At 43.7% G+C, this 23,592-nt stretch overlaps 1 protein-coding gene and 1 long non-coding RNA gene across 2 annotated transcripts; both read left to right on the forward strand.

Moving 5' to 3' along the window:
• Positions 1-2,385: 2,385 nt before the first annotated feature.
• Positions 2,386-5,064, forward strand: LOC106500246 (uncharacterized). Its single transcript, XR_001295360.2, has 3 exons — positions 2,386-2,497; positions 3,931-3,986; positions 4,970-5,064. It is a non-coding gene; the product is annotated as an uncharacterized lncRNA (long non-coding RNA).
• Positions 5,065-7,619: 2,555 nt separating this feature from the next.
• On the forward strand, positions 7,620-18,049 carry LOC106500247 (tubulin alpha-1C chain). The gene is made up of 5 exons (XM_067310521.1): positions 7,620-7,701; positions 11,981-12,203; positions 15,167-15,315; positions 16,721-17,401; positions 17,657-18,049. Exons 1-5 carry the CDS (start codon positions 7,699-7,701, stop codon positions 17,948-17,950), a joined length of 1,350 nt encoding a protein of 449 aa, XP_067166622.1. The 5' UTR covers positions 7,620-7,698; the 3' UTR covers positions 17,951-18,049.
• The last annotated feature ends 5,543 nt before the right edge of the window (positions 18,050-23,592 follow it).

Raw genomic sequence — 23,592 nt, forward strand, 5'->3', positions numbered from 1 at the left:
ATCTCCTGTGTACATACCTTCTGCTACAGTTCTGCTGACTATCGCATAGGAAATCTCACAAAACAAAAGGAGAGCCCAGCCCTTTGGGTTCCAATCCGGCAACCCAAGCACATCCTTCCACTTGTTTTTGACACACCCTGCAGGAGGCAGGACCGGGTATAAACAGTGTAGAATCATATAATTAAAGATATACCTATTGCACATGTTCAACGTTCAGGAGAGGAATGATTCTTTCCCTCGCACAAACTATTCTAGCTGTATGTTCTGCACTTATCATTTTTATATTTAAGGATCTCCAGCCCATCTGGAAGGGGGAATGCGTAAGTCAGAAACAAATTCAGCCCTGTCTAGTTGGAGTTTGCAGCTCTAAATGAAAGATATTTCTTGGCCTCCAGCAGACATTGGACAAACTCTCCTGGAGAATCCATGTCCACCCACAAAGGTTTGGCGTGAGATCACTGGAATATGCATTTCCATCTGTAGTGCCTTCTCCCCAGACTGTTCCTCCATTTGCTGCATGCAGGACTTGAGATAAAATGTACAGGTGTGTGTTGTGGGATAAACATCTCGCACTGCAATCAAAGCCCTGTGATACGAACTGGTTCATTACAAGATTTGGAGCATCCCAGGTAACTGGTGCACCTACCCTTGCACAACCAGTTCTTTTGCAGGGCCCTACCCCCACCACAGTGATGGCAGTGCAATGTTTGCCTTCCCTTGCAGGCAGGAGTTGTTGATATTAAATTTGCCCAGGAAAAGGTAATCTCCTGTGCACAAACATTCTGCTATAGTTTGACACTTGTTTACCATGGACATGGGGGCAGGGACAGATCTACAGACAGAGGTGCAACCATTTCTGGTTTTAAACTGCTTTAGTGAAACAGAGCTTCCCATGCTGGTTGTTTTCTATCGATCTGCATGATTCATTCCGTTCATATCAATACATTCAGGCAAAAAAGTCCACAGGGCTGTCTGCTGATGCAGCTTTGGACTAGTGACATCGCAGTTCATAAGCAACATCTGGGCCTGAAAGGCCAGATGAGTTAGTCTAGGCAGTACTCGACTGCAGCCAGTGCTGAAGCAGCTAAGACCTCACCACGCAACATGGAAAAGTACTGTCTTTCCTCATTCTTGCTAGTATGGGAGAGTTTACACAGCAGTTTTCCTTACCTGACATTCCCCTCCCAGTCCAAAGGGCTCCACATCTCCAAAGGGCTAACGAAGGTGCTGCTTTACTTGACGTCAGGAACCTTGTCCCCGTCTGGCATCTGCAGAGCTGAGAGGTATTTTGTAGCAGCCAAAGGTCGGGCCTGTGCAATAGGAGGGCCCATAAAACTCCATAGCAAACTGCCCCTGGCAGGGTGTCAGGCCCTTTTCCTAGAGGAGTATGATTAGACAGAGATTCCCAGATTAGATGATCCCAAGAAGTGGACTGCACCCAGTGCTGCAAAGGAAGATTAAAATGAAATCAAAACACATTAAGGTCCCTGTTGGTATGATTTGGGAAGGAATTCCTTGCCAATCCTAATAATATCTGATCCTGTAACAGCACAAGCACCTTGACATCCAAGAAAATTCTCTGTATTACCTTCATGGATGTAGGCACAGGCATTCTGCTATTTGTGGAGAAAGGGGCAGGAAAAACAAGCAAGCAAAAACACCTTAGCCAAATGACACTTCGGGAGGAGAAGACACAGTCTACTGGTTCAGGAATTCTCTGAGCCACAGATCTCTGAAGGCTGGGAGGGCATTCTGGGGTAGGACACTGCACACTCGCCCTCTTTTATAATCTTCCCAAGGCATTTGTTATGGGCCACCATAGGAGACATAACACTGGGCTAGACAGGCCTACATCAGATCCAGTATGACTCTTCTTATATTTATGTTGTTATCATAAAGATTATTAGATTGACCTTAGCTGGTTTAGCTCACAGTAAAAGGCAAGTTTCTCATGCATCTTTAGTTACTCCAGGGTTAAAAATGACGCATCTGTGAGGAAAAAAAACAACCTCTTGCTCTCTGCTAGACCAGCAAAACAGCCAAGAGGCATCAACAATGCGAAGAGGAGTCCTCTGCCAGGACAACGGCACAAACATGCAGCCTAGCGCTAACTGCTCCTGCGTCACCCTGACAGACACAGCCAGGATCAGCGCAGACGTGGGCCGTTGCTCACCACAACCCCCTTGTTGTGCACGTGTAGAGGCAATCAATCTGCTTTCCAGGGTAACACGCCATCCGCTCTCAGCAGAGAGCCCTGCCAGCCTGCTAACAAATCAATAACCTCCCAGCTGGCTCTCTGCCCAGAAGGGAAGGGGCCACATTTATCAATGATTAACTATGTTACATCTTCTCTGCTGTGAGGTTCAGTCCTGTTCCCTACCCCAAGCACGTTTTTCCCTTGTGCTGTTTAATCTCACCTGACCAAGCGAAAATCTGGGGGCTCATTTTGGGAAAAGTGATGAAGAAAGAATGAAAGCCAAGAATGAGGTTTTTCAAGGTAAGACTAGTGTCTGGGAGCTGAGAAAGAGAGAAGAGTTCAGGCAGCAAACAACACAGGGAGCCATGGGCAGGTGGCCGTAGAGGCTGCAGTCAGCCACAACCATGCCCTGCTGCAATGAGGGAAAGGTGACAGGAGTGACCGGATCCATCGCCTCTAGCCTGGGTTATGCAATTTGCTGTATCTGAAGGTAAAGAACTGGCTGCTGGACCATGCTACCACCTGCTTCTAAGCTGCTGTGAGCACACCATGTCCCTGAGCAGGCTCCCAGTCAACATCCAAGGTCAGCTCCAAATCTCAGATCTAGAATTTAAAGTTATTAATGAAATCAATTGTATTAGAGACTGTAAGAGCCATTCCAAGGCACAGACCAAAAACCATCAGTGAGGAGCAAGGCCCTCAAACTGATTCGGTCCCCTCCCAATCCTGGCCTACCATACGGCTGAAATGTCTCACAGTGTAACCCAGGTGGCCATGGGTACAACTGAAACCAGAATCGGAAAATCTGTGCTGCTCAGGAACATGCAGAGTTGTCATCTAGTCCCACCCTGTGTCTGTCCTGTTGCTATGTAAAAATTTTATCTGTATTTGGCTTCTGGGCTTCATAAAGGAGCCATGGGGGGGGGGGGGAGAGAGAGAGAGAGAGAACACAAGATTTAGGATGGATTATCTGAAACTGAATGGATCTCCTGTGGGGTAGGAGGAGATGAATCTGATTAGTGAAGAGATGAAGCCTTGGTAAAGCATTTTCCCCACAGCAATGAGATCTGAACATTTTATGCTAGCTACACCCATGCACTCATCAATCCTCACACCAAGTTTCTGCGAACTGGGAACGAGGAGGAGCCTAAACCTCATAGAAATATATGTGGCACCTCGTTGTCATCAATCTGAGTGCTAGAAAACGGTGCACAGAAACCCTAGGTCATCTCAAACCCAGCACTGACAGGTAGCAGACAGATAAGGCTACCAGCTAAGGCTATCATGTATTCATAAAGGATTACACTGACAGAAATGAATGTGCACGCATTATTTGTCCAATGCTTCCAAGAAAGAACAGAAAGAGCTGCATAATTTTGCATTCAAGGTGGGTTCATCCAAAACCCTCAAGAAGCCCCAGACCCACTGTGCAGCTACGGAGGCTATCATAAATGCACAGCAAGTCCAGTGTTTTCTGAAAGTATCATATTTACTGAACACATGGTACGCAGACGAAGTCACGCACTCTGTGGGCCTTGATAGCATTATTAGACAGTGAAAAATCCTGGACAAATGTAAAAAAAAAATCTCATACTGCATGCAGAAACAATCTCCAACAGGAAAAGAGAACATGTTCAAGAAATCCTGGATATTTGGTGGCCTCTTGGACTTTAGGCTAATGTTTAGCCAGTCTAAATCAAATACATTTCAGTCCACAAGAAATGTTTTTCCAGGTATCCAGCAACACCGGATTGGGCTCTTTCTAGTCAGTGCATCAACGATGGGAAAGGTACGCCTGAAGGGACAACTGTGTGGCCCTGTTGTCTTCATGCCTCCTTAATGCCATGGGAGAAGCCCAGTGAGGCCCAGCGACTGAAGCTTTATTGCAGGTGGTACAGTACAACCAGATTTCTGCTACCCAAGTGGTTGTATGCAATTTGTCAAAATAGCACCAAAACTTGATTTTCTCACTAAAGTCTGACAAATATGCCATGCAGCTGGAGCAGTCCTGGTAAATCCAGATTAGCAGGGATAACACCACTTTTCAGAGCTGAGCTACATATCAAAAATCCACTTCTCCGTAGCTGTTACAATAAATCCCACCAGGTAGTTAGTATAGTAGTAGTATGTGAAACCTTCAGTTTAAGCTGGACCAGGGCATACTATAAATAACCTAGCCAGGCCTGATTCTCCAATTTTACTTGTTAACAACTAAGCTGAGGACAGTACTCACTGCACCCGCAAAAATGATACAATCTCCATAGTCTGCTTTTGCAAGGCATCTAAACCTTTCAGTCTTATGGCCCTCTAACATTCTTAAAGGAGTGTGCAATACTACAGTGTGATTCTGTACCAGTGACAGTTCAGGATCCGACCCACCACTGAACTGCATTGGCTGAGAGTGAAAAGGACAGTTACAGTATTGAGAGTGTTATTTCAGGTCAGAGTATTTTAAAAGCATGAATCAAGTCTCTCAAACTCCTAAGACCTGCTTAAAAATCATGCGATTAAAAAAAACATTATGGGCACTTATTTTCCATGTGTTTTTTGAGCTTAGGCCAAACTTTGCTGATAGGTTGAAGATTTTCTTTGTAATTTGGAAGGCCAGAACCAAATACATTTTTTGAATGAAAGCAAGAAATTCTCACAGATTCACCTGATGCCTGGAATGCGAGGCTGGGGGGGGGGGAGACAACACTGAAATGTTTGCAGTACGATTACGATATGTGGCAGTAATGAAATCCAGTTTGACCTATTTGTTTTACCCTGCAGGATGATGATCCCCAAAGCTGGATTTGCAAAGATGTGACTGGTCAAGTGGTGCTGACATTTTTGTTTCTGACAGAATAAAGCACAACAGATGGTAGGAGGAGAAAAAACGGAGAACATTTGACTGCTTTTTTTCAAAATGGACAAAAGAAATTAGAATACCATAGCTATTTCATGTATCGATATATATATATATATTTATATATATTTATATATATATATATATATAGCTTTTCTATATAGAGATATATAGATATATTTAGCAATTGCTATAACTGCTCATGGGATGCTATGAAGGCATTGAGAGGAAGGGCAGTATCAAAAAGATGTCCTTTCACTTCAGGTGTTGTGAGCCCTCCTATTAAGAGTCTGAACACCAGACTGCAGATTTTGGGTTTGCATGTCTCAAATAGCTAGAACTGTTTTGTTCCTCCTTACCAAACAGCTTTACTAAGGATGACTGTCTGAGCTAAATGCACTTTCCAGGCAAGATCACATCTCAATGAAGTTAAGCTAAGCAAATAGTTTAAAACAAAACAAAACAAAGAAAGTAAAATCAGAAAGATAAGTCCTTCCAGGCCTCAGAGTTGACTGAAGCATAATACAAAAGATCAGCTGGAACAGAGGCTTATTAGAAGTTTGACATTGATTGGATTCTTCAAATACACACGCACTTTATTACACTAAACAAATAGTTTGTGCTTGTTGAGGATTAGGTTACATAAAAGTGGAGACTACTTGTTTTAAAAATTATTAATTGCAAAGCTATATGTATTACCCTGATGTCAGCTGGCCTAGCCACCCACCTACTGGTTCAAAAAAGATTTTTGTTTCATAGTCATAGTATGCTTATTGAACTAGCGGCAGGAGGAACTGGAGCCTGCTGAAGCAACATGCATGTGCTCCATGTGTTATCATTCCCAACCAGCCCTCAAGCCCGAGTCAAACTCACTCTGTGGAGACAGCCAAATTCTCTATTTAACTCTCCTGCAGAGTCTGTTTGACTCTTACAGCTCATTTTTCACTCACTCATTACATCAAGCATCATTACCAAATATATCTATACCATGTATCATATGGTATATATAGATATACATACCAAATATATAATTTCTGGCTTTTTCCCTTCCCTCTATCTCTCCGTCCTCTGATCCTTGCTTTCTGGAGGTGTTTTGCCTTTCCTTCCTTTCAGTAATTCTGAGTTTGCACCCACGCAGGTTTCATTTCCACACCCTGTGTTGAAACGATCACAATGACATCAGAAATGGCAATAGTAGCACCCTTATTAGGCTTTAGTTATCATGCCCTTGAGATTAGTAGGAGTGAGGGGGTTCATCACTTCCCATTGCTTGTTCCAGCTGTCTATAGACCCAGGCTGACATAAAGGCATCACACTCCCTTCAAATTTTACACATCCATTGTATTGCTTTTGTTCAGACTGCTCACAGGAATAGTGACCTGCACAGGAAGAGGAAAACACAAAGCACTGTTTTGTTATTATTTAAAAAATCTTTTCAAATCTGTATCCTGCCCTCAACAGCTTAGCTCAGCAGGGGGAGAAGCAATTTCCTGAAAGGGCTGCCTGTGCTTCCCCTGAAAGGATGGTGCACCAGTCACCAGGCTTAACATATAGATAGTACAGCAACCACTTTTCACACAAGAAGTTTGGCAATGTCATTGGTTTTTGTTTAATATAAACATTAAGACACATCACAGGCTTTTTACTCTTCCTGTCTAAATACCCAGATTAAATTGGGGCATTTAAACACCAAATGTACTGATTTCAGTAGGATCTACATGACTTTGCAGAGCTGGTCGTTTGGATTTAAGTCTTCTTCATTGTGTGACGACTGCTTCTTGTTGGTTCAGGCACCGCTTTACCTGGTGACTGAGCTGCCTTATCTCTTCTCGGGGGTGGATATAAAGATTTGCCCAGCTTCAGAGATGAGCACTACCAGAGGGTGTGCCTGCAGGGATAGGGGCTTTCGGGTGTCCACGCTGCGAGCCAAGCGCGAACCCCTTTGCCTCACCCCGGCTTGGCCTCTTCGCTGGCCGCTTTCACGGGGCTCCTATTTACACAGCTGGGCGGAGGACGGTCTCGCTAACGCCCGGGAACCCCTCAACGAAGGCGGAGGAGCCTCGCGGCACGGCCGCGCTCCCCGAGGCTCCGTCCCAGGGCAGCTGCTCCACACCCGGGACTCCGCTTAGCCGGGTTTCAACTGCCCGAGCGGCCCCGCCTGGGCAAAGCCGCTTTCCCGGCTCCTCCGCTCCCCCTGTCCGCCGGGGAGAGCGAGGCCCCGGGCCCGCGCGACGAGCGACCCCACAACAAGCCCTGACAAGCGCCTGAAGAGAGAAAATGGGCGCTGACCTCCGTTGGCGGGAAGGCTAAGCCCCACCCCTGACCCGCCCCTTGGTTACGAATAAGCCAATAGGCAGCGCACGAGGTTGAAATTCATATCGGCGGCCCAATGGCGCGCGGCCGGGAGCATTCCACGCGGCCGCCGCCGGCGCCGATTGGGAGAGCGGGAGGCCTCCGCGCGCAGATACCCAATGGCGCCGTGAGGGGGTGTCGCCGCCTGGCAAGGCGCAGCCAATGAGCAAGGCGCGGGGAGCGAGCCGCCCCGGGTCCTCCCTATATAAGGTGGGCCCGGGAAGGGCGGCCGCTTTCGCGGTGCTGCCCAGACTCGTTGCGCGTCTGCTGCTGCCAGAGTTCCCGCCCGCCGGCCCGAGCCATGGTGAGCGGGGCTGCCGGCGCGAGACGGGGGTGTGTGGGGGGGAAGGGTCGTCACCGGGCGCTGCTCCGCGCACTGAGGCGGCGCGAGGGGGGAGAGGCGGGGCGGCCCCGCCCGCGCGCGGCGGAGACGCGGGCCCGCCCCGGCCCGTTGTGCCCGCCGGAGGGAGGCAGCCGGCGGGTCCTGGGGCCGGGCCCCGGGGCGGCGGGGCCGAGCCGCCCTGCGCGAAGCCGCTGCGCGGCCTCGTCCCAAAATGGTGGCGGGCGCCTCCGAGAACATGGCGGCCCGCGGCGGGCCGGCTCTTTCCGCCCGTGGGGCGCTGCCGGTCTGGCGCTGCCGCCGCCGCCGAGCGCGGTGGTGCTGCAGGTCCGCAGCCTGGGGGGCGGCCCCGCTCCTCTGCGGCCCTGGCCCGGCCCCGCTGGGCTGGGGGACGCCCCGGGAGCGGAACGTGTCCCGGCCCAGCCTGGCCGGGAGCCCGGCGCCCCTTCCTGCCCTGGGAGGGGATCAGCTCCTGGGGCCGTTAAAGAGGAAAACGGGGGCGGCGCCTCCTGGGCGCTTCAGCAGCGTGAGCGCCGCGTGGAAAACGCGGGTGGCAGAGGACACTCGCGCTGAGTTTTTTCTGGAGCCGTGTGAGTTACTTTTTTTTCCATGGTGGTAGCCCCAGTGGTGCAGTCAGGTGATGGTGTTGGTATGAAGTGGTTTAGGGCAGCCAGGAAATGGGCTGACTGTGGAGATTTCCTGAAGGACTATGTTAGACTGAGAAGGTAATAAAGCTGCAGGAGTGGAATGACCTTGTAAGTTAGGACATTGAAGGGATAACTGAAAGGGCTGCAACATCATAAATGAGATGCAGAGATCAACAGTTCAGTCCTCCAGAACAAAAAATGTGGGAGCGTCAAGTGAAGCCTTTAAAGATGACTTCAGAATGTGCACAAGGTGCTGTGGTGGGTGTTTGCTCTTGTAGACCTCTGTCAGAAGAGGTTCTGTCTGTCAGAAGCTTCCATAGAATTAAAATGTGGCATGCTGTTTCTGTGGGATTACTGAATTCATAGAAAACACTTGTCTGTGCTGAAAACAGGTTATGAGGATATTGGAGGGAAATACTAATGTGCCTGCCTTGTTCTTACTCTTCAGTGGGGAGCTGTTTATGGTCACATTTTTAAATTAAGCCAGGTCAAAGCATGGATGCAGTCCCCCAGCTACCGCATATGATGCTGTTTCCCACATCATTGGTGAGCTTACCAATGGCAAGGGATGAGTGTCATCCCCGGAAAACCACATTCCTGTTTATTGTGTGGTGTTCAACTTCCTGGAACTTAGTCTAAGCCACTACAATCATTCTTGTGAAAGTAAAGAGCTTGGCTTTCCCTTACATAAACTGATTCTGTGCTTCAAAATATTGTAAGTTGGGGGGGGGGGGGGGGAGACATTTAGTATTTTGATTACTTTAGGATTCCTTTGGTCCTGACTTGCAGTTTGAGTACACCACTTAGCAGTACTGGGTGTAATGTATGTTTGAACCTTCTCTACTAGGAAACCCCCACTTGGAAATATTTAAGGGCCCAGAGCTCTGAGTGGGACAGTTGTTTGTTGCCTGGCCCTAGGACTTTGAGATTATAATTTGAAGGCTCAGATCTTGTTTTGTTCTTCAGTATTCCAGGTACTTTGCCAAGCTTAACTTGCAGCGAAGAGGTTTACAGTGCAAAATAGAGCCTATTAGATATTAGAATGTCTAATTCATCTTTCTCTAAAGAGTTACATGCTACTTAAAAGTACTTTGTAGAATTGCAGGAAAGCAGTTGGAAGAGACCTCTGAAAGCAGGGCTACAGCTAGCACTAGGTCAGGTTGCCTGTGGCTTTGTCTAGCCAAGTCTTGGAAAACCTCCAAAGATGGAGATCTCTTTCCACCTCTCTGGTGACCTGTTCCAGGGCTGCCCCACCATGCTGGGGAAGTTCTTCCTAATGTCCACCCTGAACCTCCCAAGCCTCTTTGTGGTTGTCTCCCTCTGTTATCTGATCTGCTTCAGCTGAGAAGTGTTTGGCTCTGCCTTTTGCAACTGCCCTTTTAGTGGCTGTAGAGTACTGTTAGACAGCCCCTTACCTACTCTTTGCCAGCCTAGGTAAGCCTAGCCTCCCTCCAATTTGTCCTTGTGGGTCATGCTCTAGGTCCCTTAAACTCTCCAGGCATCCTGCTTCAGGCACAGCTCTGTCTGTGCAGCGCAGAGGGTAAATTCCCTTTATGCTGGCCATTTGTTTCCTCATGTAGCCCAGTAGATTGTTTGCCTTATTCACAATGAGAATGCACTGTTGGTTCATTCAAGCTGGCTTCTGTTGTAACCCCCATTTTTTTTCAGTGGAGCTGCTTCACTGTAAATGGCTTTTTAGTTTGTACTGATGCATGGAGTGATTTTTGTCCCAATGTGGGACTTTGCATGTTGTCATACTAAATATGTACGTTTTTAACATGGCATCTGTAGGACCTGGGCTCTGCTGTCTTTCACCTGCTGTGTTGAGCAAATTGTATTTTCCAAGCCTTAAGTTTTTCTTTGGAACATGAATGATTGCCATTATTTTGGGTAGCTTCTTGAAGAGGCATTAGCCTTTTTGATGCTGGAAAGTTGCATGTATTCTGACAAATTCCATGCTTCTACCTTGTTTGGGAATGTTAGTCCCCACATACTTCCTTCTAGTGGTCTTCCTCTGCTGCTGAGGAGCTTCACAAATGAAGCTCATCTTGCTTCGGTGCAGACTCCAGATTGAAGTGGTGAGGTTAATATCTGTACCTATTTTCTCTTCACTGGAGAAAGAAGAGTTACAGGCTGTCCCTCTGCTCTCCTGAAAATGATTGTGGCCTGGTTCATTGCCATGGCCTAGCTTCTCTGGAGCAGTACGGCCTTATTGGGCTGTATACTGAAGCTTTTCCTGTTGCTCTTTCTACAGTGTCTAGGTTGGCTGTTCAGTACCACTCCAGTACCCTGCCAAGCCCAGTCCTTTGGGTCTGGAGTGGGAAGAAGTAATGGCCTTGGAGAGGAGTAGGGTGGCAGCAGCTTTGAGGGAGGGAAGACAGTGGTAAAGCTGGTTGCAGAGAGGATATGGATTGCTGTTCTGGAAACCCTTGATATTTGAAAACATTGCTAAGATGGATGGGGAGCTGAGAAACAACTGGTCTCAGCTATACAGTACTGTGGTTGAGAACAGGCAGTGTTTTTTAGCAAATGTTGATTTGAATTTCTTGAAGTTCCCAAAGAAATAGGAAGAATTATGTGCTCCTGCTCCCCTGCATTGACTATTGATGTGGACTAGGCTGTTTCAGACTCCCCTTAATCTGGAATTCTAGAGGGGCAAATTAATTGTACTACCCAAATGTTAGGGTCTGAACATAGTTAAATTCATGACTATTATTCAAAACCATTATATACTTGCTCTTCTAGAGTGTTCAACTCTGTCACTCAAAATGAGAAACAAATTAAATATAAAATTCTGCAGATAGACCTAAAGTTTGGAGATGGTTAGTAGAGCTGTGGTTTGGCTTCTTATATTCAAAACCCTATGTTGAAATATTAAGGAAGCTAGGGTTGTGCTCCAGACATCAAAGGAGACTCAGGGATCCATAAATTGGTATGAATTGATTCTTCTGCTGACATGAACTATTTTTTGTGCAGCTTAGTTGGCTGTTTAGTGAGGTAGTTTTGTTCGGTGTTAAGGCATTTAGTATTTGGCATACAACAATGCATTTGTTCCATATTTGTGAAGTGCTACTGAGGGTTTGGTTAGGCAAAGACTCATGGAGAATGCCCAAGTTCCCTAAAATGATCAGAAAAGCTGTTTTTTCTGGCTTTACATATATTAAAAACAGCCCTGGTGTTGCAAAAGGTTTTGCTCCCTCTAGTGGCTCCTGGAATTGGAATGTTAGGGGTGTCTTCTGGCCACCTAGGCCAGTGACAGGTGCAGTCATCACTTTTACTCAGTGTTTGTGAAGAGAGAAGCCTACTGAAGGGTTTGGGAGGGCTGATCAAACTCTTGCTGTCTGGAAGATGTGAACAACAAGGAGAAATGAGCTTGTAAGAATGACAGTGTCCAAAAAGGTCTTTCTAGGTGGAGGTAGATGATGGCTGAAAGAAGCATTTGTGTTCTGTCAGATTTCGTGCCAAATGCTAAGACAGCGAAGCCAATGTTTTAATAGCTTGGCAGTATGGGAGTTCAAGAGTTGTGTGCTGAATGTCTTCTAAACAAGGAAACTGCTGTTTCTGCTGACTGATCCAATTTTTTTCCCTCTGCACAGCGTGAGTGCATCTCAGTCCATGTTGGTCAAGCTGGTGTGCAGATTGGCAATGCCTGCTGGGAGCTCTACTGCCTGGAGCATGGCATCCAGCCCAATGGTACCATGCCAAGTGATAAAACCATCGGTGGTGGTGATGACTCCTTTAACACCTTCTTCAGTGAGACCGGCGCAGGAAAACATGTCCCTCGTGCTGTGTTTGTGGACCTTGAACCAGCAGTAATAGGTAAATATGATCCCCATGAGGGACTGTAGAACATACTATAAGATTTGATTTAACTTGGGTGTCTTCCTAGTGACACAGCAAATACTTCACTTTACATTCATTGAGATTTTGGCAAATAGTGTGTGCTCTAGAGCTGGAAAGAACTTAAACATTGCCTTCTGCCAACCTATAGTATTAAATGCATCTTCTGAATATGCCAGTATTTGCTATTCAAGGAACTAATTTTAAACTTTTGAAACAATATGATGGCATAAAATGTGCAGCAGTCAATAGGAACCCTTTTAAAAGAAGAAATATGTATCATTAAGTAGATTTCTCTTTGTACATAGGAATGATTCCTCTGCCTTCCCAAAACTGTCTTCTACTTTATCTCTGTAGCTTGAATGGCACTTGCGGAAATGAATCTTCAGTTGCTATCCTAAATTCAGGGACCTCCAAACCTTTACAGACTTGGGGCCTGATTTAAATTATGACTACCTTTTTTCCCTAGTATAATACCCATGTTTTGAACAGTACGAATTCTTGCATTTCAACTTCCTATTGCCTGATCTCTGAAAAACAATCCACTCTTATCCCAGCTCTGGCAATGCTGGCTTTTATAGTGTTCAGCCCACGTCTGCCACTGGCTAATTCATGGCATCAGGTATGTGCCCAGCCTGATGCGAGCCCCCCATTTCACAAGGCCCTTTTTCCATTTGTCATCAGTCTTGTCTTTGCTCTCACCATTCTGTGTGCCTGTAGAGTCATTCTGTTGGAGCCAGTTTTGTGGCTTTCTTGTCTGAAGTAGTGATTCTGGGCTCTCAGAAGTTCTGCATTGCCTGTTCTGGTGCAGTTGCTGTGTTTCTTTCTGTAATGCATAAAAAGAGTTGTGAAGGGGAGATCAGTGACTAGGCTTAGGCTATTTCTGTATACCCAAACTGGGTCTCTTGACACTTCTTTTCATTTTAATGCTCCAAAATACTTTGTGTGCCTACTATAGTAGGAAACTTCTGCAGGAGGGAAGGCTGTTGGGTGGGTAAAGGGTGGGAGTGTCAGACTGATAACTTTGAAATGGCCAAAGCACCTCCTGGCCCTGCTCTTTATCGCTTCCAGTAGCTGCTGTGGGCCAGGCACTCTCCAGTTTTCCTGAGCCCCATGGCTGTTGCTTCTGCTGCTGCTGGCCAGGTGGTGGCTCTAAGCAACCAGAAAAGGCTGAGAAATGAGGCAAGGGAGAGAGCAGGTGGCAAAACTCTCACCCTGCCTCTGGGGTAATAGCTGATGAGTCTTGAGACAAATGGTAAAAGGTAGTGTTCCAGCATTTGCTAATGAGGGAAGCAGAGTGTGGGAGACAAAAGACCTGTCTTATGAAATGCTTGGTAATACTATGAAAGATGGGCTTTCTGTTACAACAGTTACATTATGTGCCTGTCTGAGGACTTGCCTTCTTTCTTTACTCCTTCCCTGCTTATTTGAAAATTATTGGTTTTGCTTCTTTCTGGGCTACCATGATTCTTCCCATATGCATGCAGCATGGCTAGCACTGTGTTTATGAAAAGCCTATTGTGCATACTTAAGGGATTTTTGAAACTTCTGGATAGGTGCTACCCTTAGTGAAAGCAGCAGGTCTGTTCTACATGTGCACTAGTCCTATGTAGGATGTGTAAAATACCATCAGACTTCTCACCAGGAGATAGGACAGTTGCATGTCTGAGAATTCACCATGTCTTTAAATCTACTCCAATTAGACTTAACATGAAAGGGTGGCATATCCAGAGAAACAGGTTCAATTGTAGATTATATTAGCTTTTTCCAGTGTACTTTCATAGTGCAAGACTTAGAGGATAAGTCTGAAAGTTTAGTTCCTCAGAACCATTTTGACTCATGTTGCCCCCTCCTGCTGCTGTAGTTGCATGATTTTTTTCCTTTTACCCATAGATCTCCTTTATATCTTAGAGTTGTAATGCAAAGCATCTAAGAAACATTTGTGTTTTCAATTATGCTGACTTCTCCAAATTGTGTTCTGGTGCAGTCTTGGAAATATTTCAGAGTATTGGATTACAGACTGCAGTGGTAGCTGGTCAGCCCAAATTGGTTCAAATAGTAACTGTATTTTTAAATCTCTTACTCTGCTTATCTTTAAGTCTTGCTGACTCACTTTCAGATTAAAAACAGAATATATACAGAGAGGCGACTTCATCTGTAGTTAATAAAGCTGTCTTTGCTTTCCACCTGACTTCAATTAAAATATGTAGTGCTACATTACCATACAGCTCAAGAATGGCTTGAGCTAAACCAGAGACCATGCTGAGTTGTCTTTGTCCCTTTGATAGGACAGAAATTTAGATGTAAATATGTATTTCTGATAGCTAGGGGCGATCATGACTCTAAGGTTTCTCCAGATCTGTAGCTGAGGAGACTAGGGGCATGTTCTGTGTGTTCACATGGCTTTATTGTACAGCCCTCTCTAAAGGAGTATCTCCCATTCCTCCTGAACATTCTTTTCTACTCGTGGCAGAAATTGAGAAGTAGAGAAAGGGAGTGATTAAGTGATATAGGCAATGACTGCCCACTGCTGCAGAAGCAACAGGCAACAGCCTGGAGGGCTTGGAAAATATAGTGGAAGAGCAATATTTCAGATGCTGCTGATCTGCAGAATTGGCCTTAAGTGAAGATCTATAAACTATGGAAAAGGGATTCTGCTGGTACACTTGCTTTTAAATTGCTCTGACAGGACAAAAATAAAATAAGTTAAACTAACATGCATAGGCTAGGACATAGTTCTTAAGCAGTAATTTAATTTTCTCAGGCATTCAGCATTTAGCTGTAGTGGGTATTATATATCACTGATAGGTAGAAATCAAGCTACTTTTTATTTCCAGATATGGTTTTGGATACCTTATTCTAGACATCCTCAGAAGTTTGAAAAACATGGTCTATGTAGAAAGTAACTTACTATAAAAGGAATGTTTGTCTTGTCTCCCCAGATGAAGTTAGGAATGGGACATACAAGCAACTCTTTCATCCTGAACAACTGATATCTGGTAAAGAAGATGCTGCAAATAACTATGCTCGAGGTCATTACACAGTTGGAAAAGAAATAATTGATTTGGTCCTAGAGCGTATCAGGAAACTGGTAAGACTTTTCTGCACTGAAGGCTGTCAAACAACTATAGCCTGTTTTACAGGATTTGGAAGTTAGTTTCTCAAATACAGGCGTGTAAATTGAGCTCTATTTGTTCCATGCTAGGAGAAGCTGTGGGCTTATTCTGCATCAGTTTTTACTCTTAGCCAGCTGAGGGTGGTTGGATTACTCCTGTCAGATATGGTTTTCAAATGGCCTAAAATGCTGATGAATCGAGCAAAATTTTTTAGCTTCATGTTCAACTTAGTAAAGGCAGGACTGAGTCTGTGTACATAATTATTCTGATTTGCATAGTTCCTGCTGGAAAAGGATTAATCTCTGGCTGGGGCTCTTGAAAGGAAGTTTAAATAGGAGTGTTTGCTTTTGCGGCTTAGACTTTTATGTTTGCATTTCCTTTTATTATAATCTTAGATTCTATTTTATGGTAACAATGGTAAAAAAGGGGAATAAATCTCAGTAAGTTGATGTTTCAGGCTCCACAGTCCTTTGAACAGCTGGCAAATTTATGAAGGTCTAACTTAGGTTAGAGTTCCTTTTTAGGGCGGCTGTCCTGTACTGAGTACTTTTTCTGCAATGTGTTCTCATTGCAGAAAAGGGATCCAGGGCTTACCTCTGGTGCTTTAATATGGAATACTAAATGAGTCATTGAAAAATATACCTTTTGCAAGTGAAAACTTGTTTTTATACTCAACATCTAGCTTTAATTAGAGACACAGTGCCTTAGCAAAGTGCCTTACAGATAAGTCTGTATTCTGAACTGGGAAATGCTGTCCCGGTTTCCTTTTGCAAGCTAGCTGTTGTACTGCCTGTCTGTCCTGGGAATCAAGCTGAGCATCATGTGGCACTCCTTTCTGGGGAGAATGCAGTCTAGTTTCCTCAGCTGAGAAGAACCAGAGTGGCAGCATAATTCTCACAGCTCATTTCCCTGAACTCAGTAATGTGCTTGCAACTTTTATAGGACTACAGCAACAGTTCTTGGACAGTATAATGTTACAGGGATCTGCTACCTTTAGGGCTGGTAGAGAATGTTGCATTATAAGGGACAGATTTTTTCTACAGTACTTTGAAAATTATTGCTTTGCTGGGTCAATGTTACATGGTCTTGTCTTGAGAACAGAGGCTAGATCAACTCTAAGGTAGTATTTAAAGTGGAAAGGTCCCTTTCCAAGAAGGGGAGAACTTAAAATACCCAAGAATACACATTTGGATTGTTTTTTATGGGACACTTCCTTGATTAACAATAGATGAAACAAATTCAATGTTATACCAACTGTCCAAGCTTCAGGAAAATGTCAATTTAGACTTGGTTCCTTCATGAGTTTGAGATGGGCTTGTTCTGGGATTCTGAATGTCTAGGTGCAATTGCTGTAATAAATGTATTTCTGTTTTTTTTCAGTCTGATCAATGCACTGGCTTGCAGGGTTTCCTGATTTTCCACAGTTTTGGGGGAGGCACTGGCTCAGGTTTTACTTCTCTGCTGATGGAGCGCCTGTCAGTTGACTATGGAAAAAAATCAAAATTGGAATTTGCCATCTACCCTGCACCACAGGTCTCGACAGCTGTTGTTGAGCCATACAACTCCATCCTGACTACCCACACCACTCTGGAGCATTCTGACTGCGCCTTTATGGTTGACAATGAGGCCATCTATGACATTTGCCGTAGGAATCTGGACATTGAACGCCCTACCTACACCAATCTCAATCGTCTCATTGGTCAAATAGTCTCATCCATTACTGCTTCCCTCAGATTTGATGGTGCCTTAAATGTGGATCTTACTGAATTTCAAACTAACTTGGTGCCTTACCCTCGTATCCACTTCCCGTTGGTAACATACTCCCCAATTATTTCAGCAGAGAAAGCCTATCATGAGCAACTCTCTGTGTCTGAGATAACCAATGCTTGCTTTGAGCCATCCAATCAGATGGTGAAGTGTGACCCTCGCCATGGCAAGTACATGGCCTGTTGTATGCTATATCGTGGAGATGTTGTCCCCAAGGATGTCAACGCTGCTATTGCTGCTATCAAAACCAAGCGCACAATCCAGTTTGTGGACTGGTGCCCTACTGGTTTTAAGGCAAGTCTCAGTTGCATCATAGTGAATCTTGTATACAGACTGTTCATTGTCTTTATGGACTTATCAAGTATATTTTCTCATTAAGATATTCTGTAGGTACCTAATCTGTATTTTGAGAGATGGAGGCTTATGTTCCTGTACAGAACTTTTTTCTCAGAAGTGAAACGTTCTGTTCAGCTACTGTCATCTGAATTTTTTTGATTAGTTGTTGTGAAATGCTACAAAAACTCATCGTCTTTTCTGCTTTTCATGTAGGTTGGCATCAATTACCAGCCACCGACAGTGGTTCCTGGTGGTGACCTAGCCAAAGTCCAGCGTGCAGTGTGCATGCTGAGCAACACTACAGCCATTGCTGAGGCATGGGCTCGTCTGGACCACAAGTTTGACCTGATGTATGCCAAACGTGCCTTTGTTCACTGGTATGTTGGTGAAGGGATGGAGGAGGGAGAATTCTCGGAGGCTCGGGAAGACTTGGCTGCACTTGAGAAGGATTATGAAGAAGTGGGCACAGACTCAATGGATGGAGAAGATGAAGGTGAAGAATATTAAATACAAAAGTGAATTGCAGGTCTTTGCAGTTTTATTGCCTTTTCAGCAACAGTGTAAATCATGTCAAAAGATTGGAATAAATTTCTTTAATCAAGACTATTGCTAGTGTCCAAACACTGTATGTACATTCTTTAACTATCTACAAGTAGTCAAGTCTGGCATAATGATGGAATTTGCTTCTGAGAGACTGCTAAAGAGAATCATGCTATCATTGGACCAGTTCTTGTCTTAAGACATTGCTGCTCTTAGGAGCAAATAGTATGCACTTGACCCCAGAATCCTTGATTAAAATAGCTGTGGTAAAGCTTTTGTTGAAAGATTAGAAGTTGTAGCTTAATGCAACACTGCTCTAATAGCAATTTTTTTCAGAGTTCTAAACAGTCTCACCAAGAGGCAACAGGAACTGACCTTGTGTTACCTTCGAGGAAAGATGAAACATCTCTAAAGCCAAAGGCTACTTAAGTTAGTCTTCTATACTTAGGCTTAGCATGGGCTAGTAATTTAGGAATGCAGTAAGCTAAAAGGGGAAAGATGCCCAGAAAGGGTGTGCCATAGCATAAGGAGCCTGACACTGGTGCCCTGGCCATGCCTTGTCCTCCCACAAAATGAATGTAGCCTCTGTCTGCCAGCTTTCTGTGGAACCAGCCTTTGTCCTGAAGCTCATTCTGGAGCAAAATCTTTGGGTTAGCTGGCAGGGTTAAACATGAGCCTTCCCTGAAACTAATTCTTGTGCAGCAGGATCCATTGTCCATTGGTTCAAAGGTGCAAGTTGACATCCTCCTCCTTCTCTTCCCACCTTACATGTAAGCTGACTTAACAGAAGTTTGGGCTAATCAGGAGGCTATCTTCAGGTGTGGACAGCCTCTGTCTCAAACCTTGTTCAGCAATGGTCTGAGTGGGGCTTGGGGACACAGGGCTCACTGATTTACAAACCAAAAAACATTATTTCTAATTTACTGTCTTTTGAGATAGGTGATTCTGAGGAAACTCCCACAGGTCCAGCAGAGGTAGAATGTCCAAAGGTGTTGAGACAATGCTTGAATACTTTGTGACTATATGATACCAAAGTCTGATTACAAGAGACTAGATTTTGAGCTGGAGAATTTCTTCCAGTCCTATTTCAACCTTATTTATATTCTTTCTGATGTAATAGTTGAGTGTTTCAGGCCAAACTTTGAAGCTTGTTAGTTGATTAAGATGAGCATACCTGCTTAGCAGGAGTTTATGAAAAATGCCTCAACTTCCTTCTGTATGGGGAAATGTACAGTAATCAGATAATGCTGCAGTATTTGACTTCAGTTAATAAAATGGGATTCTTTAACCTCAGTTCTGGGTGTACATGTTCTACTAGATGGGGGTATCATTATTAATTGAGACTAACAGGCCAGTTCTGTTGTCTGAAGTTCTAACAGAATAGCCTGATTTGCTAGAACCAGCCATGAAAAGCTGAAAAGCTCTTGTGTTCAGTTAGCATGTTGCTTGTGTTCATGCAGTCCTGGGGTCAATTCACTTAATCAGATTTGAAATTTATCTGACCGGTTTAATATAGATATAGGGAACAATCCTCAGGCTTTATAACCTAGATCAGCTGCTCACAAACTGTCTTGTCAGCTGTGGTGTTGTGCAGAAAATACAGATGTTGCATAGAAACAAAAGCAATTAATATCTATTGACAGCCTGGCCAGAACAGTCTAAGATGTAAAGGCTAGGCTCAACTGTGATGGTGTTGCATTCTCTAAGGTAAATCCTTTATTATCAGCATGTTGCATCTCATGCCTCCTGCTGTTCAGCTTAGCTGAGCACATTGGAAGCAAATGAGAATCTTACTGAAACTTCAGCTTGTTTGTTTTCCAGAGTCAATATTGCCCAAGTATAAAGTGTTTTGAGTCATGTTGAATAACTTATTTTCCTGTTTACTGGATGCTTAAGCAAACGTGCTAGACAAACCAAGAGACGGTTGCATTCATTGCAAGTCAGATCAACTTCATTTCTGCGCATGGATTCAGATTGCTGAGTGATGGCCTATTTGAGGAATATGCAAAGGACTGTTTCATGCCTTGCAGGTATCTAGGGCTTCAGTGTGAAATCTCATATTTCAAGTACATCATGAAGAATGCCATATGGTTGCTGGTGCCAGCACCATAACTGCATTTAAAACTTGTGTATCAGGGTGTTGTGTAAGAGAGGACTTCTGAATTGGCCTTCAGTGTATAGTCTTTTAGTGATGACTTGGCTCTTGTGCCTGGACCTTGCTTCATGCTTTGAGGCCTGTGTACTGTTTCCTGCTGATACTGTCTGTATTCTGTTGTACATGTGGATTACCCTTATTTAGGACACTGCTGCTTATGTGATGGGAATTAGCTTGTAATGTGTCAAAATGTTTTGTGTGGGCATGAACAATGATCAGTTTGTGCAGGAAATGGCACTTTGGCATTTTGTTAAAAGGATTGTGCGTATTGAATGCTGAGATCTTTGAAAAACCTGGACTGACTAGGGGAGGAAGTGTCATTCAAAGCAGGCATTAGAATGTATCTTGATGCATTATGCTTTTAATTTTTAAAGGTAACATGGAATGCTACTTTAAGAAGATGGTAAACTGAAACACAAGCCTCTGCTGGTAGGGAAAGTAAAAGGCTTGACAAGATGCTGTTATTTGTTAGCACTGGACTAATACTGAAAGTAAACTGCATTCAGTCTGCATAAAACTCAAATTTTCTTCATATTAGTATTAAGAAACACTTCATTGAATTAGCTAGTGAGCAGTTAACTCTCAGTGTAGGCATACACTTAGTGAGCTAATGTAAGACTGTTTTTCTCAGCCATGAAGCAAAGATAATTACAGCAGGAAAATCCTGCTAAAATTGATCTTGCTTCAACTAGCTGCTGAAATCCTTAAACATATTACAGTTACTGGCTGTATGAATTAACCAGGATGAACCACCCATTTGTTTCCTGAAGTGTAGAGGGGATTCTATGCTGAATTAAATTCTGAGCATAAACTAAGTACCTGAAACTTGTGGAAGCTGAGATTACCTGTCACTTTTAAAAGAAAATAGTTCCTTTGCACTGTGTAGCAAAGACCTTTTTTAATTCTAAACTTTAATCATGCTTTAATTAGTAAGAAAAATCTGCATGCTTTTGCTTTGAAAATGGTCATGTGCCTATTTGCAGTGGCACCAGTTCAGGCATTATCTAGTGGTAACTAAATATATCTTTACCTGTGTAGTGACACAGCTTTCTTTCAGAAGTGAAATTGGCCATTGATAGCTATCACCTGATACAAAATAACTGCTATGATTCATTATGTGGAGGTGGAGGAAGTGAGCTGGAACTGGTGGTGTGTTGCTGTGAACTTTGCTGTGAATTGCTGGTCTTATCTGTAAAGATCTGTTCTAGGATCCTTCTGGTGCCCTTCCAGGGGAATGCTGTGCAACAGAGCCTGCTGATTTCCACCCACTCTGCTCTCTGAATAAGCAATATGAATATCCTCTAATGTGTCTAATTACTATGGTAAGCATGCCACAGTAATTGGTATGACAATCTCTTGTGGAGGTCCATTTTAGCTTTATGAACAGTACAGGTAACATAATAAGCATACAGCGCACAGGCTGTCGCCATCTTCCTACAGAGCAAATCTTTCTCAAATCAAGTTCAGAAGGTGCTTTTGTGCCTCAGATACTCTCAATCCTGTAAGATAATATCCATCCTAGCAAGCTGCTGCTGGGAAGCTTCAACTTTTTTAGGAGAGCATAGCTCTTCAGAGTAACAATTGGTAAGTGAGGTTTTAAGTAAATGTGGATATGTAAAGAAACAGGACAACTCTATTATTTTGGTGAAAAAGTAGAGGTAAGATAGCAAATCATATAGTGCTTTTGGCAGTGTTGTAAGAAAATATAAAGCATTACCTGAAATGATAATATGACTTCATATTAAAAACTGGCTTTGCCCTCAGCCCTTCTCCACAATGTAATAGTGGAGAGTGACAGTCGGAGAATGGTGTCAATTCATTATTTTGCTAATATGCTGCTATAAACCTTCATATGTATTTTTTATCCCATTACCCCAAGCCTTCAGCCTTCAGTTTTGTTAGGCCTTCTGTCAGCATGTTTTGTTTCCACTTTGGCAAATTCTCTAAGAAAAGCAAGGAAGAAGGCATTCTGGAATGCTTGACTGTTGCAGCTAAATCTGTAGAGGCCTTGATGTCTGCAATACAATATAGCTAATGTGTTGCCTCATGTCATTCTCTTCAAGTGTTTTTAAATACCTATACTTCTGGCAAATCAAACTTAGTTTGCCTTTGTGCAAGGTCATATTTTCCTTTATATAGGAGATGCTTCACAAGCAAAACTTCAGTTGTCTCTTTGTAATGCACAACTATTTTAATGTCATGGGACAACTTTTTCACTTGTTGAAATTTTATAGCAATCTATAACGCAAATTATTTTGAAACCTTTTCAGTCAATGCCTTTGTCTTTGAATTCATATTTCTTTTGCAAGTCTTAAATTTGATGGAGAACAAAATCAGCCAGGGTGCTAAACATAAGATGCCATGTCTTGTATAGGATCTGCAGGTTGCTGGAGACTGCAAAAGTACAGAAGTGTGACTGGGGCCCCTGCTGGGAATAAGATACTGGATTTGGTGACTTCTGATCTCATCAATCCTTGCATCATGTTTATAAGGAGTTGCCTTTAAAAAAGGGGGGCTTTTCATATTTGAGTTCAGAAAACACGGACTGGGCTTATAAAAGAATCTTGTGTTAAGCAGCTCAAGAACTATTTCCCCTCATATGGCAGAACTTCACCAGAAGTGCCATAGGGATTTTCTGTGTATTGGCAAGGCGATAATGATTAATCCCTTCCCTGTATCTCAACCTGAACTACAGGAAGAGCTAACAATGTAACTCCTGGACTGTACAGAGACTTTGATCTATAGATTTATTGTTGGGCAAGGTGATTAAAGGTTTGTAGTCACATCTGGCTATTAAAAAAAAGAAGGAATGAGAGCATGAAGTGAAAGAAATTAGTGCTCTGAAGGTATTGTAGGTGCTGACTGACAAGAGGCCAAGAAACACCAGGAAACTAAACAGCAGAAAAGGGCAAAAGTCAGGAGTGGAGTTTTGTAGTAAATTGAGTTAAAACAATCTTTCTAAAGCTATGTGCCTATCCATTGACTTTCTGAAGACCCTACTTTACCCAGCCAGCTCTCCCTAACATAACTCATGTGACTTCTTTCATAAAGACATTCTTAGTTCTTGTGATATTGTTTTTTCTTCAATACAGATTTGCAAAATTTGCAGTCATTTTTCAGGAGTATAAAATAGTATTTGTTTTGAGCTCTTTGTCTAATCTGCCTGTCTGGATAGACTCTTCAGTGCTGAGTGTTCGATTTGTATTTTATTTAAGCAGCCACAGTACCTCCATAGTCTCTCTGAAGCATTATTTTGGTTTCCCTGGTCTGTGGCAAGAGCTTGGAGTGCTTGGGCTAAAAAGGCTGAGTTCCTCTCCAAATGCTTGCTAGAAAACATCATCTGTAAATACTAAAGGTGTGAGGGATCTAGAGAACATTGCAGAAATATTTGGGAAAAACTTTGAGATTTAACATAGATGATTAGAAATGTGAATGGAAACTTTAAAGTCTTAAG

This window comes from Apteryx mantelli, chromosome 25 (assembly GCF_036417845.1).
Source record: "Apteryx mantelli isolate bAptMan1 chromosome 25, bAptMan1.hap1, whole genome shotgun sequence".
Classification (NCBI taxonomy): domain Eukaryota; kingdom Metazoa; phylum Chordata; class Aves; order Apterygiformes; family Apterygidae; genus Apteryx; species Apteryx mantelli.

Excerpts from the sequence above, each read along its gene's own strand:
- LOC106500247 (XM_067310521.1), top strand. Across the intron at positions 15,316-16,720 it reads TAGAGCGTATCAGGAAACTG|TCTGATCAATGCACTGGCTT; the intron begins GTAAGACTTTTC and ends GTTTTTTTTCAG. Across the intron at positions 17,402-17,656 it reads GGTGCCCTACTGGTTTTAAG|GTTGGCATCAATTACCAGCC; the intron begins GCAAGTCTCAGT and ends CTTTTCATGTAG.